This window comes from Cinclus cinclus, chromosome 19, assembly GCF_963662255.1.
Source record: "Cinclus cinclus chromosome 19, bCinCin1.1, whole genome shotgun sequence".
Classification (NCBI taxonomy): Eukaryota; Metazoa; Chordata; class Aves; order Passeriformes; family Cinclidae; genus Cinclus; species Cinclus cinclus.
The window spans coordinates 1,548,023-1,565,921 of NC_085064.1; the positions used below are offsets into that span (position 1 = coordinate 1,548,023).

Consider the following 17,899-nt stretch of genomic DNA (forward strand, 5'->3'; position numbering starts at 1 on the left):
TGGCTGATTGACTTTCAGGTATTTTCAAACCAGGCCTCAATTTCAGAAGGAAATAAGAGATTCATCTAAAAGAGCTTTGCTTTGGAAATGATGGGAAACACCCTCACTGCTAATTGAGACAAACACTTCTTTCTCCACATACTGACAAACCAGTTCTCATCTGGCTGGGTTTCCTTTAAGCATTTTCTTCTGGTTACGCTTGTTGCTGCACATGAACTGGTGCCTCTAATTTACTCACAAGGCTCTGTTTTGAATACCACTTTAAAAAAATCTCAAAAGACATCCACAATTAGTTTGAGATAATATTCTGCTCACAAGCTGTTACCTCACAGACCAAAAATTACCCTTTTGTAATGTTTTCTCTGGTATAAAACTCTAAATAGCTGTATTGTGAAAGTCCTTGGGTATATAATAGCTACTTTATGACATGTGGGACCTATCATTTTTAAATAGTATTTTGATAGTGTAAAAGTGAATGTAAGATTTTTCTTGCTCCAGCATCTTATAGCTTAAAGTCACTTGTCTGATAATTAGTAAAGCAGTGCCGGATCTGCAGTCATAAAAATGTCTTTCTGCAAATTTTCTGTCTTGTTGCTTCAGAAGTATTTAGAACAAGACAATTAAGCAAATATCCAGAGGAAAAAGGTATGCTGGTAAACAGCTATTGGTGAGAAAGTGCTAATTTAGACATTTCTCCCCTTCACAGAAAAGCTATAGTACATGTATTTAGGACCATGCCTGGAATAGCAATTTAGCAGCTTTTAGCACTGCAGCCATGTGCTGCTTGGTGCCCATTCCTCCCTACAGCCCAGGTAATTAAGTTGATATTCCAGCACAGCTTCACCTGCTGACCTTTTAGAAACAATGTGTTTTGCTGCATTAACAAATTAACTTCAAATCAGTGGCTCTCCCAGCGAACACAAAGAGTTTGAACCTGCTTTCTTGTCCCACTGTGGTGACAGGCAGGAGCACCAGCCCTGGCAGTGCAGCTCTGGGACAGCCCCTGTTCCCTGCCTGCTCCTGCCTGTGTTCACTGCCCTGCTTTAAGCCAGGCCTGTCCCTGCTCACTGCAGAGAGCCCTGCTGGCCCTGGCCAGTTCTGCCTTGCCCTGCTCTGAGGTCTCCTGGGGCTCAGCAGTGCCCTGTGTGGTGCAGCACACACGAACCTCCCAGCAAACTCCACTGCTGGGAGCACTGCAGTGATAACAGCAGTTGGAATGGAACTGTTGGGTTTGCCATGCTCTTATAAGCACTGAGGTCACAGTTCTGAGAGTTAACACGATGCCTGGTTAGAAGTCCAAGAGACAAAAAAGTTTCCACACTTTTAATCTTTTCCCAAAGCAGCATTTTTATGTGTCTTTATTGTGGAAACACATAGAGCTATTCTTTGATCAGAGATGAAAGTTTAATCGTATGTGATATTTAAACCTCAGCTGGAAAAATTAATCTAGTGACAGGATAAGGTTATGGAAGTATTGGCTCCTGCAAAGGAGTAGTTTGCTGTAATATAAATGTATAGAATATTCGTAGTATGTTCCTTTTCACTTACACAGAACTAAACTGATACTTGCACAAGTAGTTTTGAATTCTGGGCCATCATGATGCTGTAAGGTCTGACTTGTAGTAGTTGGTCACTTAGGAGTGAAATCCAGGACAGGATCTGAACATATGCTCACCTTTAAGTGCATGAAAAGTGTAACTGAATTGGGTTTTTTTCCATGCTCTTACATGTGTGGTTTGAGGCCTTCTCCAGAAGTTTTCACAAGCACTGAAATCATTCGAAATTTTAGTGAGAGGGGTTTTGAGTATCCTGGTTTCCATTTGTATGAAATGTAGCCTAGAACACTTGGACCTCGAGGTGCAAGAATCCACCTGAGCATGTTTGTTGTGTCAGTCCCTTTTGGCTGTCGGGTGTGCTGTCCCTGCTGCCTTTGGTGTGACAGCAGCCGAGTCCAGCCCGGCAGGGCACCTGTGCTGCCAGGGCTGTCCTAGGCCATGGGGTTGGCACTGCTTTGGAAAAACAAAGTAAGAAAAGTGGCATTTTGCGAGGTGAGTATGAAGGTAAATCACTGCTGTCACATGCTCATGCTGCTTTTGCCAGGACATCAGGGGTTTTTCCATGCAGGTGACTTTAATTTAGTCTCCACTTTGCTGCAGCAGCACAGACTCCGCCCGCCGCGCCCGCCGCCCCCAAAGATCCAGCGCTCCTCCAGGCCCGTGAGTAGCTGGGGATTGTCTCACTGGCACAGCTTAACACTGCCTGAGTTCTGCTCTGTGTAGCACTACTAAACCCTGGTAGTTTGGATTGTCAAACTGCACAGAAGCCATGTGTGAATCATGCTCCTAAACTGCCTTCTCTCTGCTGCGGCACAGCCCTGGGACCCGCGGTTGTTCTGCTTTTCTCTGGCGAGCCCTGCAGCTCTCGGGCAGCTCTGCAGGTAACTGGGGCTGCTCTGGCCACGTCTGGTTTGACTTTTGCAGTGATTTCTTACACACAAAACCCTGCTAGACTGGCTGGCAGAAGTTTTTAGCCAGTGAGCTTTTGAAGACTTGCACTGAACTCAAATCTGAAAGGAAGCAGAAGTCTAAAGATAAAATACTTATTCTCTGCAAGTTATCCTTGTAATTAATTTGGGATGCCTAATTCTTCTTCCATGTGTGAATAGACTTGAAGAAAGCAAGGTTGATCTTTAGCAGTAGAGCATTGGTACCCCGTTACAGGTGACATACACTGGGTAATTCCATGGTGTAAAAGAAGGCTCAGCAGGTTGGCCAAAGGAAGGAGCTCTTCCATGGGAGAGCTGCACAGAAATTATTGGCAGTGCAGTGCCTGTATGTGTTAGGTAGGGATGCCTTATCTCAGCAGTTTTTCCCTGAAAACACTTGCTGTAGGACAGCTTTTACCTATGGAGTATGCAGGATGGCATTAAAACTAGACACCCTGCTTTGTCTGCACCAGATGTTTTGTTTTTTTTTTAAAGGCACAGGCAAGAAGTATCAATTTAGGAGGGTTGTTGGGTTTTGGCACAGCACTGGAAGATATTTATGCGTATTCAGGACTTCAGCTTTATGAATTTAGTTCATAAATCCAAATCCTCTTACTTCTTGCTTCCTTATCCATACACATACATGCGTAAGGAAGAGAGAGATGCAAGTTTTCAAATCTGATCTTGCTAAAACTTTTTAAAATGTGTTTTGGATGAGCAGGTAACTGGTTAACAAGTGCAACTGGGTGTGTGTTTTAACTTCTGATCTCTGGTGCATGTTCCTGTGTGACATTTCAGTGGCATGTGGTTCTTCTCCTCCCTCTTTTTAACTCTGGGTGTTTAGCTTAACAGAGTTATTTTTATGGATTTTTCCCCTGAAGATTTCTGTTTTCTGTGTTTAAAAAGTAGCATTGGCTATGATTACATGTGTTCTCTTAATTACAATGGGCATGGGAGACCCTCCCAGATGTGTTTCACTAGGATCAGACTTCCCATGTTCTGTGGGGTTCCTGTCGTGCTCCCATGCCCTCCTGTTCCACATTTACAGGTGTAAGGGGCATGTTGTGATTCCTCTGTACCAAAGTTGCTGAACTGTATTGTTCAAATGGAGCCATTTATTATGTGGAAGTCTTAAGACTGTTTAATCTCCCAGCTGTAGGGTATTAATAGTCCTCACTGTAACATGGTTGGTTCAACTGTCTTTGCTCCCAATGTGATTGATAAAAGGTTGGAAATGTAATAATGAAAGCTCCTGTTGCATTCCTCTGGCTGTGTCAGTAAGTTGAACAGAAAGACTTCATTCATCAAGGGGAAATTCAAGATAAATGTAAATTATTATAATCAATCCCAAAAATATGCTTGTATGAAATATACATAAATTTGTTGTTGTTCAGAACTGTTATTTGGCTTTTAGTAGTTGCAACACATTTCTTTATGTGTAAATAATACTTTTTGCAGGCTGCTTTTTCCCTCTCAGGCTTGTCAGCTCCTACAGAGGTGGGTATCAGCAAGTGATTTATCCTGGCCTTGTACACAAGCACTGAAGGGGGAGACCGGGTCCCTCTGCTCTTCCAGCCAGGGCCGCATAATACCAGCATTCCTGAGAAATACTTTGTGCTGCAGGGAGCAATACATGGACACTAGTGCTTGCAATATGAGCAATTGCTGATAATAAAGCCAAAAACAGATCAAAGAAAGGTTAAGGAAGCAGAACAGAGATGGTTTTTTGCATTCTGCTGCTTTGGAAATAAGTGTTGGTGGTATTATGAAAGAGAGAGGGTTGTTGCTTCTAATTAATGGAGGTCTGTTTGGATTAATAGTGGTTGTTTGGAAACTTTATTCAATTAGAAAAAGTTAAAATACAATAATTATGCATTAAGTTGATGGGGACAGTAATAAGCACATTCAACCCTTCTGTCCTGGAAGTTTACCTATTTTCTTTTGGCTGTGTGCTCGCATAATTGGATTTCTTTGATACTTTTGCATTTGATAAGCATTTAACCTTGCCTCTGTGGCTATGTGAGACTCAAAATCCAGCAAGGAATTGCCTTGATTCCTGGCTTTTCCCTGCAGTTCCCCGGGAGCAATGCTCTAAATCCTGCTCAGCTTTGTCACCTTGCACCGCACTGGGCTTTGGCCCCTGGAGCCACCCCAAACTCTCACCTCTCTCCCTCCTGGGCAGCACACCCACCCGAGAGGTGAAAGTGTTCCCAGCACGCTGACAGGCCAGCTTTACACATCAGCTCCAGCTCCCATTTAATTAAGCAGCTTGCTTTCTTCCTCTTTGCCTCTCTCCTTGGCGCTCTCCTCTCCCCGTTGCTCCTGCCTGTCGCCCCCCTCTCCCGCTCTCCTCTCTGCCTCTCTCCCTGTTTTATCAGCCCTAATGAAGCAGTATTCTTCATCGATCCTGCTGATTGCCAGCCCATTCCTTTTGTTTGTTGGCACCGAGCCATTCTGCTGCGCTCTGACAGCTCAGCTCCTCTAATTAGCTCTGTTGTTCTTTTCCCCATGTTTCACCACGTTGCAAGTTCGGTTGAAGTTGCCACAAACTTAATCCTTCCATTCCTGCCATAAATTCACATTCTTAAGCTGTCTTTATTGTAGAGAGGAGCAGCCTTGTGTGGGGACTGATCTCCAAGACCTTAACATCTGACCTTTTCATAAGCCCTTTTTCCTAAGAAATAGTGGCAATACAACTCTGGATTTCTTCATCATATCTGCTGTGCACCAATTCCTTTGAAATGAAAATTCAATGCAATAATGCTGCTGCTATTTTCTGCATACTGGTGTGTAGGGCAGAAGCACTATACACAATTTGGTGGCTTTCTACTGGCAGGAGAGTTTGAAGTTTATGTACTTGGGAAGAAAAATTAAAAAAACAAAACCAAAACAAACCTGGAAATCCTCCCCTCCCCCAACAAATTATATTTTTTAAAAACTTCCTTAGAAACTCCAGAGCACTCAGGCTGTAGGCCATGAACATCTCCTTTCTCTTGTGCCTCTTAAGGGAGCACTGGCTCTGGGAGGTCAGGAGCTGAGTTGTATTCCCAACTTTATTTGGGTGTTTGGGCATTTCTGTTGAGATTAGCATTGAGCTGCGGCCACAGGTCTGACTCTTTTTCAGGTGGACTTGTACTTTCTTAACAAAACATGTGAAGCTGATGTGCAGTCTGCCCTGATGCTGCAAATTCCCTCATTTGACTCGCAGGGATAAGTTGAGCAAAGGATTCCTCAGCAGTGTAGGCTGGCACATACACAAACCTTGAGCACAAGTGCTTAATTCCATTCCTTGAAATAAGGCTTGTTTGCTTGTGGGGATCCTGGTCGGAAATCAAGCTGAATTTCCAGAATACATCAGAAGGTGATGGATATGTATGTGAGACTGGATTGGGAGCAACATCATCCTCCACAGAAAAGCTTTGGATTTTACTACAGACAACAGAAGTCTAACTTCATAGCAGGAGTGATAATGACAATATGGCTGGTGAGGGTTTGTGCTCAGCTGCTGGAAGGAAGCAAATTTTTAATGAGAATGAGCTGAGTATTAAAACATTTATCCTAAGTACACATTTTCCAGCACTCCCTTACACAGAAGTCCTCACCTGAGGTTGGGTTCCTGGGAGCAAGTGGCCAGAAGGGTCGTGGTGTGAGAGCTGAGCCCACTGCCCAGTGCAGTGTCCAGAGCACACAGACATTCCTAGCTCTTCTCTCACCACTGACTGCACAAGGGAAGCTCACTCTTAGAGAACCTTTTCTCTGAAATTCAGCCTGTACCAAACAGGACAGAGCAAATAGCAAACAGTTGGTAACAAGCATATATGTTTAATTTCTGAGTCCTAGGGCCATGTGATAGATATTCATCCTTAAATTCACTGATGTATCCACATTCAAATGTAGCATTGTTGTGACACCAAAGAGGAGGCCGGTGAAGATCCCTGTGGGTACTGGTGGTTCTCCAGGTGTTGCCTGTCTGCTGTTGGATCAGGGGCAGTGTTTGATGAGATGTCTCTGTGCATGTCACAGGTTCGCCCCCCAAGACCTCATGTGGTTAAGAGGCCCAAGAGCAACACTGGTGTGGAGGGCAGGAGGACCTCAGTTCCCAGCCCAGAACAGTAAGTACTGTGCTGCTCTGCTTCTCTCTGCTTGCATCAAACAGTGTGTTCAGAACTGGGACTCACAGAAGGAGACATTAGAAAATAATACAGATCAAAGTTAAGTTTAGTTTCTAGCTAAGAAAAAAATACCTTTGTCTTTTTTTTTTTAATTTTGGAACATTGTAGAGAAAGTGTGAAAAAGCAAGTAACCAAAGTTTGCCTATGGAAAAATTGTGGTTTGCCAAGTTACACACACTCTGATCAGACTCTTCAGTGAAAATGTTCAGGTTTTGGAGGTTTTTAAATTTCTTTGTTGTTCTGTTTTGCACTTTTCTTTCAAGGAAATTGTCAGCTCCAGCCCTGCAGATGCAGTGTTCTTGCCAGGCTGTAGCTGGAGGGTGCAGAACTGTTTATTTGACAGTGATGGCAGAAGGGGCTGTGTCTAACTCTGCATTAACAGGACCGTGATGTCTGTGTGAGCTCTGTGGTGAGGCTTTGCAGGTTCTCACTTTGCACAGTACCAGCAAATGTATCCCCTCTTTAGCTGTGGCAGTGCAGGGGGAATGTTCCAAATCATCTGTGCTGCCACAGCCCACTGCTCCTGGACAAAAGGTGTTGGTTTCCAGTGTGTGTCTGGTGCATGCCAGTACAGACATGTTCTGATACCTCAGGGAGGCTTTTACACGCATTTCCACTAATGTCTCTTATCCAGGGATTTTTGCAAAATCAAGGGGTGTGTGTTGCAGATTCCTGACAGTGCCAGAGTGGAGTTAGCAATGGGCCCTCAGGGGTGGCCCTGACCAGGGAATGGATGTACTGAGCTCTGGATGTTCTGAACCATGGATCTGTTGAACTGTGGATGTTCTGAACTATCAATGTATTGAACTGTGGATGTTCTTAACTTGCCAGCACAGCCCAAACACACTGGAGGGGCATCAGTGCACGGATAGCCCTTCCCCTCCACACCAGGGTAGGGACATACTCTGCCTTTGGCCTTACCTGAACGGTGATTTCTCCCTTGTACACGAGAATTTGTCCATTTTGCAGTGGAATTTGGTTGCCCTCTTGTGGAGCAGATGCAGCTCCTGCAAAGGGCCGTGCTGGCCCTGCACGGAGGTTGTGAGGATTTTTAAACTAAAAGCACTTTCTTAATATTTAATCTGATGTCTCACTGCATTTAGGTGGAGGATAATTGAATTAATTTAACATTTATGTATGTTCCTATGGAGGATTCTGCATGGTGGGGTTCAAAAGCTGCTGACATCCCAGTGTTGCTCACTGCTAACCTGTACCTTCAATTCCTGCCTCTATCAGACCACAGATAAACATGAATGGGTAACATTTTACCAATGCTGGAAATGTATTGTATTTTAATGATTTATTTGTGTCTAGTTTGTTGCTGCCAGTTTTAGTGAGTCCTTACAGCTCAGCTGTTTTTACAAAATAGGGAATTTTCATGGGGTTTCCTACAAACTTTCTTTTTTCTGTCCCAGTAAGAAGTAATGTTTGTATAAATTTAATTTTCTTATAATCAGAACATCCTTTAAAATTACTACAGAATTCTCCTTACTAATTCCCATATTCTGCCCTCCCATTTTCTATATATTTTTTTCTATCTCAAGTACATTTAGGTGTCAATTAAATTTGAAATATCTACATTTGTCAGCATTTCATTTTTGGCCAGCGTGATGCGCTGCTGATTTGTCCATGCATCCTGACACATGAAAAAAGCTCCCGAGATGCAGATCTTCCTCATTAAAACGGAGCCCCCGCTCCGCGCTGCTGCCGGCGCTGGTGGAGCGCGTCCGGTCCGCGCCGCGCCGGGGCTGGCCCGGGATTTGCCGGAGAGGGCCGGGGCTGGCAGACCCGGGGCTGTCCCGGGATTTGCCGGAGAGGGCCGGGGCTGGCAGACCCGGGGCTGTCCCGGGATTTGCCGGAGAGGGCCGGGGCTGGCAGACCCGGGGCTGCAGTGGCTCACACCTTCTTCCCCTGGATGCCTGGTACAGACAGCAGTGCACTGCCTTTAACTGGGATAATGCAGACCACCGTCGGTTCAGCCACTGCCACCTGTTAAAGACTTTTTATTAATTAGCTGTGACCCGGCTGTGAGTAAACATTCATTGGCAGTGGTAGCTCGGGCCCTCTTGGGCTGTTGGTTGCAGTGTACAGCTTCTCTTTTCCTGACCTAATCTGTAAGAACTGATTCTCATTTAACTGCTGAGGAAAGGAATATATCTTCACCTTACTTGACAAACTGCATTTCATACCAGTCCTTGGACAGCTTAGGTTTTAGTCTAGAGTGAAGCAGTTTCAAATGTGAAAAATAGATACAAGTAGGAAGTGGTGCCCTGGAGTCAGCTCCTCTTGTGCATCAGATTAAATGTCTATAAAGCAGAAAGGGGGATCTAATGTTTGTCAGAGCTCAGAGCCTGAGGAGCAAAGCTGGCTGAAGAACACAGAGGTGCCCAGCTCTGTAGGGAGCGTGGTGGGGAAAGGAGGTTTCTGTATTGTCCCCTGCACTGTGGAGAGGCTGCAGGCTGCAGTCCCTTCGCTTGGGCACCCCACAGCACCCTGTCCTTAGCAGAGGGGCTGTGTGCTGTGCTGTGTGTGCTGTGTGTGCTGTGTGTGCTGTGTGTGCTGTGTGTGCTGTGTGTGCTGTGTGTGCTGTGTGCTGTGCTGTGTGTGCTGTGTGTGCTGTGTGTGCTGTGTGTGCTGTGTGTGCTGTGCTGTGTGTGCTGTGTGTGCTCTGTGTGTGCTGTGCTGTGTGTCCTGTGTGTGCTGTGCTCTGTGTGCTCTGTGTGTGCTGTGCTCTGTGTGCTGTGCTGTGTGTGCTGTGTGTGCTGTGTGTGCTGTGTGTGCTGTGCTGTGTGTGCTCTGTGTGCTCTGTGTGTGCTGTGCTGTGTGTCCTGTGTGTGCTGTGCTCTGTGTGCTCTGTGTGTGCTGTGCTCTGTGTGCTGTGTGTGTGCTGTGCTCTGTGTGCTGTGCTGTGTGTGCTCTGTGTGTGCTGTGTGTGCTGTGTGTGCTCTGTGTGTGCTGTGTGCTGTGCTGTGTGTGCTGTGTGCGCTGTGTGTGCTGTGTGTGCTCTGTGTGTGCTGTGTGTGCTCTGTGTGTGCTGTGTGCTGTGCTGTGTGCACTGTGTGTGCTCTGTGTGTGCTCTGTATGTGCTGTGTGTGCTGTGTGTGCTCTGTGTGTGCTGTGTGCTGTGCCTGGGCAGCAGAGCACAGCGTTCCCGGCCAAGCTCTCTGCTCTGCAGTCAGTGGGGGTCAGGATGATCTGGGTCTCCAGAGCTCCTGGTTTCTCTCCTCAGGAGCTGTCACTGTGACCACTCCATAACTTCCTTTTCTCTTCCTGTTCCCCAGCCTCGTAAAGCCCATGCGACACTATACAGTCTTCCTCTCTGAGGACTCCTCTGATGATGAATTTCAGCAGGAAGAGGATTCTGTCTCTGGCTTCTCTGAAAACTTTTTCTTCTCTGCTCCTTTCGAATGGTCTATCCTTTACTCTTTTGCTGTGTTCATGCCAACTTTGAACAGTGGGGTTTGCATTGCTCAAGGCATCTGCTCCTGTACTGGAGTTTTAGAAATGCCCCTGGGGTCTCTGTACAGTGCTTGATAAATGACCAACATTTCTCCTGCTTGTTTGTCTTGATGTTGAGCAGCATGAAAAAGCATTCTCCTGCATGAAACACTGCAGCAACACACAGCTTATGGGCTTCCATTGACTCGAGCTCTGTGGGATGTCACCCTTCCATTTGTCCTTTGTTCCAACATGCTGCTTGTGCTCCTGTCCAAACCTTCCACCATTCATTCTTGTGTGATGCTACTGTGCTTTTGGGTTGTCCTGTGAGCCTCATTCCAGTGCAGTTATCAGCCTTTTCTGGTGTCACCTGTTTGATCCCAGCCTCTCTGGTCTCTCAGGCATCACATCCCTGCAGGTGTCCTCTGAGGGCATTAAGTGCAATCTGACACTTACACAAGCAGGAAGTTTGTTTGGTCTATTTGTATCCAGCTTTTGAATTTGTAACTTGTACATTCCCAAACTCCAACTCAGCCTTGAAACACTGCTGAGCAGCTGCGCCAGAACTGCTCACTGATGCTGTGGCTGGATGCTCTGTCCCTGCCCATGGTGCCTGTGTGAGGTGAGGGGAGCCCTGCCAGCTGTGGCTTTAGCTGCACTAAATCCCTCTTGCTGCCTATTTGAATATCCCAATCCCAGCAGGCAGCTCTGAGCTGAGCCCTCACTGAATGTCAGCAGAGGATTTGTTATTTCCTTCCTCACCTGCTTGAGGATTTCTAGAGGATGAAAGGGAGATAAATTGCAAGGAGTTGCACTCATTCTTTTAACAAATGCAGTCACTGGTTTGACCAGAACCAGTAGGAAGAGGGGCCAGGGCACTGTGAGCTGCTGTTTCAGAAATCCACAAGATGCCACATCCAGATGGTTCAGGAGCTGGGTAATGGATGATGCCCAGTCACAGCTGAGCAGCTGGAGCCTGGCAGCCACAGCTGGCTCAGACCAGGCTGGAGAAGGAGGCTGCCGGGGCGCAGACAGGTCTGCAGTTGCTCAAATCCACTGTGTGCTACAGACACAGGTTCAGAGGCTGACAGGGAAGGAATCTGACTGCAGGTAGGTGGGATGGGGAGGATCAGTAGGAAAGGGCCAGAATGTGTTCCACACTCGTGTTTGGGGTGAGGAGACCGGTTTTGTTTGCAGAATATCCTTTGGGTGGTTGCAGTGTGACCCAGAGTGATGTGAGACTGCAGACACTGAGGTTTGTGAGCTCCCTGCCCTGAGGCCATGTGCTGTAACTGTGCCCTGTACCTGCAGTGTCCCTGTCCTGGTGTGGGCTCAGTGCCTGCTCTGTGTGTGCTGGGGAGGGAAGCAAGCTGGGCTCTGTGAATTTGCATGATATAGATGTATTATGATAAAATATGGAAAGGGGAGGAGGGTTCTTGCATAGGATGTGTTTTTGCAGGACTCACAAATATTTTCTTTTAATTGAAAGCTTGTTTAAATGCCACAGTACAACTGGCTGCCAGTCAAGTGCCAATCCCCACAGCCATGTGTGGCACTTGCTGTTATTAATTGGATGCACATCGTGCTGCTGTTCTCTGTACACACACCAAAATGCAAATGTGCTGGTTCTGTTTTTTGCTGAGGTACGTGCAAGAGAAGCATCCTGCTAACTCAGCCTTGGCTCATAATGTAAAGGAGGTGTCTCCATAATGGATTGTGGTGTTTCTTGATAAGATGACACCAATGAAATCATTGGAACCTGCACAGTGTTCCCAATTATTGCAGGAAAACCCTGAGTTATGTTGTGTGCTGAGTTAGCTCAAAGCCCCAGGATGTCAGAGCCTGCAAACATGGGGTGCAGAGGCCGTGCCCAGCCCAGACAGCCAGCATGGGGAGCTGGTATCCCATTATCCCTGCTCCGAGAGCTCCCTCCTCAGCCTGGCTGTGCCTGCATGACCACAGCTTTCCTCTGAGCACTTTCCATTCAGCTCTTGCCCTTCCGAGCACCCTCGGGTGCCAGGTCCCCTCTGCATGTCCCCCTGCCCTCAGGCACTGCTCACAGCCTGCTCTGCACGGGGGGGTGCTCTCTGAGCTGTATTTGCCACTGGGGAGCTCTTTGTAACTCATCTGGCTCCTTAGGAAATCGTGTTCAAAACAAACAATTAGAAGTGTGGTCATCTGCAGTGTGGTTTTTGGTTCTGTGCCAGGCCTCAGCCGTACCGGGCCCTGAAGGAGTCAGACAGTGCCGATGGAGAGGACGTGGGCAGCCCGGAGAAAGCCAGAGAGCCGCTGCCCCCGAGCCCTCTGCTCTCCAGCAAGGCCTCAGAAGTCAACCTCCTGGAAGACCTCTTCCCCAGCTTGGAAGTAGAAGCCCAGCCCCAGCCCCTGAGCCAGGCCAAGAGCCTGGAGGACCTGCGGACACCCAAGGAGGAGGCAGAGCAGCGTTGCTCCTTTGAATACCAGGTCAGGGGCTTCCTGTGCCCTGGGGGGGGCACAGAGCTCATTCTGAGGAACTTGTTCATATTATTGGGTAGATCCTAATCATCCTCATCATCATCATCATCATCTGTTTTTCATGGATTTGCTTATGTGTTTCAGAATTAATTTCTGAATTAAGAAATGGCATAAACAGGACTCGGTTATGAGTAACTGTTTCCTCTGAAGCCTTTGCTTCTGAAGGATGGGATATTTGCCCTGTTCCTCAGAATCTGTTTGTCCAGTGGCTGTCACACACAGTTATCTTTGAAGTTGATGGTCAGCAGTGAGAATGAATAGTTGGTAATTTTCAGGTCCCTCCAAACTTTTTTTTTCTTTTAATCTGGCTATTTTGGTCTAAGCATTATTTGAACAATCCCCCTCTGAAGAAATGTGATTGTTTGTGAAGGAACATAATTCAGAAACTGTTAAACTAAAGCAGACTTCAAGATCTTCATCTGACATTAAAGAAGCAAATGTCATTTCTACCTAATAATAATATTGTTTTTAGTGTTACATTCACATATTTAATTTGTCAGGTTATTCCATGCAGCAGTTAAACCTTCTCAGCTTCTGTGCCTTGGACATGGGTGTGTGCTCCTTACTAGGCTGTGACAGATACACATGTCCCAGCTGAACAGCCCTTGGGGGCAGAGCTGGAATTGGAGGTGGTTCCTGTCTGTCCTTCCTGGTTGCAAGCTGTTGTCCCTCTGCACTGCTGGCAGCCTGGGGACATATCCTCTTCCTTCACAGCAGCCTGAACTCACTTCCTGCTCTGTGCTGTGAGGACACCACTAAGAGTTAATGTTTGTTCTGCTCTCTTGCAGAGAATGGATCTTGGTGTGTCTGAGAGGAACAGGATTGTGCCAAGCATGAAGCTGTCCCACCCTTACAACAAGCTGTGGAGCATGGGCCATGATGATATGGCTATTCCCACCAAATATTCCCAAAGCTCGCCTGAAAGACCCTTGGCTGCCCTGGCTAACATGCCCCCCATCACCAGGAGACCCCAGAGCAGAGACAGTGGTCTGGCTCCTGCAGAAAAGGATGAATCCAATCCTGCCATTCAAGGGAACATCACCATTCCTAGGCCACAGGGAAGAAAGACTCCAGAACTGGGGATTGTGCCACCACCACCAGCACCCAGGGCTTCCAAGCACCAGGCTCCAGCGGGGTCAGCGGAAATCCTCACTCCTCATGGGCGCAGCCACTTGGTTTCAGATCTTATCCCAGAGCCCTTTGGGGCTGGGAGTGTGTCCTTAGACCCCGAAGTGCAGCAGTCTGTAAATCCCTCCTCTCGCCCATCCCAGCTGCTGTGCAGTGCTGCCAGCACTGCTGAGATGCTGCAGCCCGTGCGGGTGAAGACAGAATGTGCAGGGAGTGAGAGCGAGCTCCTGCTGAGCCTGCTGGACCCACTGAGAACCACAGGCTGGCCAGGCTCAGCTCTGCCAGGCTCAGCTCTGCCAGGCTCAGTCCCACCAGGCTCGGTGCCAGGCTCGGCCCTGCCAGGCTCAGTCCCACCAGGCTCGGCCCCCGTGCCCGCCTTCAGCACCCTGCCAAGTGACTTTGTGCCTCTTCCAGCTGCACCATTTGCCCAGCCCCTTGGCTATCCTGCCCCAGCTCCACCACCTTTTCTACAGCCCTCCCCAAATCCGTTCACCCAGACACTGCCAGGAGCCCTTCCAGTGTCCCTGGTCAGGGCCCCGAGGGGCTCCTTCACCCCCTCTTTAGGTCACGCATACAGCTCCAGCTTCCTAAGCCCCACGGCCAGCTTCTACCCACCACAGAGACCTCAGCCCCACATGGCCACACTGTCCATGCCAAACCTGTTCAGCCAGGCTCCAGCTGTGCCAGCAGCTGGCTCCTTGCTCCTGCAGAGCCACAGCCCTTCTCCCACCAGCTCCCTCCAGCCAGCGTGTCTGGATGGTCCCTCCAAACCCCAAACGTTACAGGTGGGCCAGCCCAGCACAAAGGTAGATCCCAAACAAGCCCTGGCTCTTCTGGCTGGTGAACCCCCTCTGGTCCCCACCAGGCCAGCCAAGGGTTTGGAGTCGGTGTTACTGTCCTCAAAATCTGAGGAGACAAAAGATCCATTTGAAGATCTGTTAAAAAAGACCAAGCAGGACATGTCACCCACACCAGGTAAGGTGGAGCAGCTCAGAAAGCGATGGGAAACCTTTGAGTGATGCGCCCCATGGCCTTGGTGTCCTTTTGGAAGTGACAGAGGAATTTTTTGGTTTTTTTGAGCCAGCATAAACCAAGCATTTCTTTTAAGGAAGGCTGAGCCAGGAGCGCTGCAGGACCATCGCTGAGCTGCAACTCAACACGAGAGCTTTTTGCCCACAGATCAGAGCCCGCTTGTCCCAGTCCCTGGCACTGCTCCCTCACTCCCTGCCACTGAACCCTGGGATTCCTGCACTGACCAAAGCATGAGGACAGGTGGGTTGCGTTGGGATTTCCACACACAGCTTTTTAGGCAGCACTACTGATGCACAAGTTACTCCTTCCCTGTATTTTCAGTCCTTGGCACACCTGGAGCATGCCACAGAGCACTCTGATGGGGTTCATTCCTGCCTCTGGGAATGGGCATCAGTTTTTCTGGCATTACACACAGGTACAAGGGCAGCAAACCAGCCCACGAGTCACTGAACTGATCCATGGGCTCTGTGCTCACTGCACCCCAGCCACTCCTGGAGCTGTCAGAGGGACTTTGGTGGCACCTTTGACTCCCCCCTACTCCCCCCAACACCCACAGCCAGGGCAGAGTTGTCACAGGCCTGGAAACCACAGCACAGAGCAGCTGCTCAGGGATTGGTCCTGCATCTCTGTTGGGAAACTGGAAACACCAGCAATTGTTTTCATTTTTTTTCATTTGTTTTTGTTAAATACATCAGAAAATAGAGGCCATAAAGAGTATCCTAGTTCTTATATATGTGTATCTTAATATTATCTATCAATATTATAAATTGCAGTATATGAATGGAATGTAACAATATCTTGATTATTACAAAGAAAAGAGAAAAAACTGTGGGGTATCAAGATTCCCAGCTCCTGGGTGCAGGTGAAGGCCGGTGTGCTGAGGGGCTGAGGGCAGGGATCCAGGAGGGGGGATCTGGGCTCCAGAGCCTCGGGCTGGCCCCACGAGGCGCCGAGCACAGGGGATGCTCAGCTGGGTGTTCTGAGCCCCCTCTGTGTTCTCCAGACATTTCACACGAGCCTCAGCATCCCCCAGGAAAGCTGCTGGCTCTGATCATTTCTGTTTCAGTTCAGTGGTGCTTCTTTGGTTCGTTTTTGTATCTGGGCACACTCTGGTATCAAACCTGTCACTCTCGCAGACGGAATCGCATCACCATTGAGCCTTTGCTAAAGGAAATCATCTTGGACACATGGGAAAATTCGTGTAAAGCTTTATTTGATTTCCAATGTATCTATTTTATTCATGTTATCTTGGAAGTTTTCTCACTCTGGGGAATGGGAATGGCTGTCTCTGTGTTCGAGTCTGGGCAGTACAAAAGAAAAATAATATCTGAAATGCTGCCGGTTTTGGGAAGACCACAGTATTCCAGGAATATTCTGTTTCTGTACAGTGCTGTTCCTTTGACAGGCCATTCACTTGGATTTGTACTTTCTTTTTGTGTTGAGAGACAGATGGGTTTAGTATTGAATAGTAAAATATTTAAAGTCTTAAGATACCAGTTCCATTTTATTTGCTACAGTTCAGAATAAGAATGTTATAGACAATTGAGTCTGGCATTTCAGAGCTCCTTTGCTATGAGCTGGATGATAAAACTTTCTGGATTTTGGTGGATGTGAATGGGCCCTGGACAATCCTGCCTAGCAGGGCTAGGGCAAGCAGGGCTCCACAGGCCCTGTTTAAGCTCAGTAATGTCACACAGATCAGACAGTGAGGAGCCCATCACAGACACTCTGAACTCAGGAAATTGTGTCCTGCTGCAGTTCATTTCCACCTCTGGTTACCTTTCCATATTATGGATCATTTGCTGAGTCAGTTTTGGGGCACTGAAGAGTATTAACGTGCATTTATTCACCCTCCACTTTATTTATTATAGTGCTACTTTATTTGTATATTATTGCTACTTTATTTAGTGCCTCTGAGATCCAGGAGGACAAAGAATTTGACTTTCCTCGCTTCTCGAGCAGGGTTTGCAAGCAGGAGACTTTTTTTAGGGGTTTCTTGTAACATAGGAATGGAGTTATCCCTAGGGCAGCATTTAGGGATTTTTCATCTTATTTAAACTCAGGAATGCCTAACTGAACCAGCTCTGGTTCAGCACTAGAAGGAATTTGGATGTTTTTATTAATCCAGTATAAAAAGTGTTCCTGCTCTTACTCATCAGTGACTTTATACTTGACTTTGTCCAGGTTCCTGTGTTCACCCTGTGTTTGGTACTGCTTTGCTTATTTACAGCTGCCATAAGAAATGAGTTTATTTAAAAACAAACAAACAAGTAAAACCTCTTCAAAGTCTGTGGTGCATCTGCTGCTGCACCGGAGGTGAAACCAGTTCTGTATCTTGCTCACTCTGGGCAGAGGCTTCCAGCTCACTGCACATGGATGGGGCAGTCACTGGACACGGAGTCCCTTTTTCCCACATTCCAGTCTCTTTATTGCCCATAAAGTCAGGACTGATGGTAAAATGCAGCCCAGTGAGGTGAACAGAGAGCAGAGGTTTCCCCAGCTCCCTCCCTTGCTGTTCAGCAGCTCTGTCCTGCTCTGGGCCATGACAGATCATCACAAAATGAATCCTTTTACTGTGAAGAGCCATGGAGGTCTGCAGCTGTGCAGGGCGTGTGGCACAGACCATGATCAGCCATCCAGACAGCAAGGTGTTCTTCAGGGAAAAACAGGCACAAGTCAGGAACCAGGTCTGTTTTTAACCAAATTTTATTGTAAATTTCTTTTGAACGATATTCTAATGATTTACAAATTATAAAATTTACAATTAAAAAAGAAATCGGCATCATGATCATTAACTACAGCAAGTCCAGTTTTGTGAAAAAATATATTCAAAAAATTAAATATCAAAAGAAAGTTAAGTTCATTATTGAAAAAAAACCCAAAACCTTCCATAAATTATTTTGCAGAAATGCTCAAGACACTGACAGTAGTTTAACACCTTTGCTAATACTGGCTTTGGGTGCTTGGAACGCAGCCCTGAGGAGCTGCTGCCGGGGCACGGCCGGACCTGCCGGGGCTCCAGGGATTTGTAGCTGCAGGGAATTGCAGGAGCTCAGGGAGCTCTGGGCACAGGGCCTGGAGGAGCAGGGGCTCTGCTGGGTCCTGCTGCTGCCTCCTTTCTGTACAGCAC

At 47.4% G+C, this 17,899-nt stretch overlaps 1 protein-coding gene across 8 annotated transcripts in view; it reads left to right on the top strand.

Annotated features, from left to right (window-relative positions):
• Positions 1 to 17,525, top strand: part of DENND1A (DENN domain containing 1A) — a 152,478-nt gene extending 134,953 nt beyond the window's left edge. For 4 of the 8 annotated variants that reach the window (XM_062505523.1, XM_062505524.1, XM_062505525.1 and 1 more), the window contains 3 exons: positions 6,509 to 6,597; positions 12,303 to 12,558; positions 13,398 to 17,525. In XM_062505523.1, coding sequence (XP_062361507.1) covers positions 6,509 to 6,597; positions 12,303 to 12,558; positions 13,398 to 14,756 — 1,704 coding nt within the window. In that variant the 3' untranslated portion in view covers positions 14,757 to 17,525. Of the gene's footprint in view, positions 1 to 2,156; positions 2,217 to 6,508; positions 6,598 to 9,938; positions 10,068 to 12,302; positions 12,559 to 13,397 lie in introns of all 8 variants that reach the window. The other 4 variants (XM_062505519.1, XM_062505520.1, XM_062505521.1 and 1 more) reach the window with 4 other exon arrangements.
• The last annotated feature ends 374 nt before the right edge of the window (positions 17,526 to 17,899 follow it).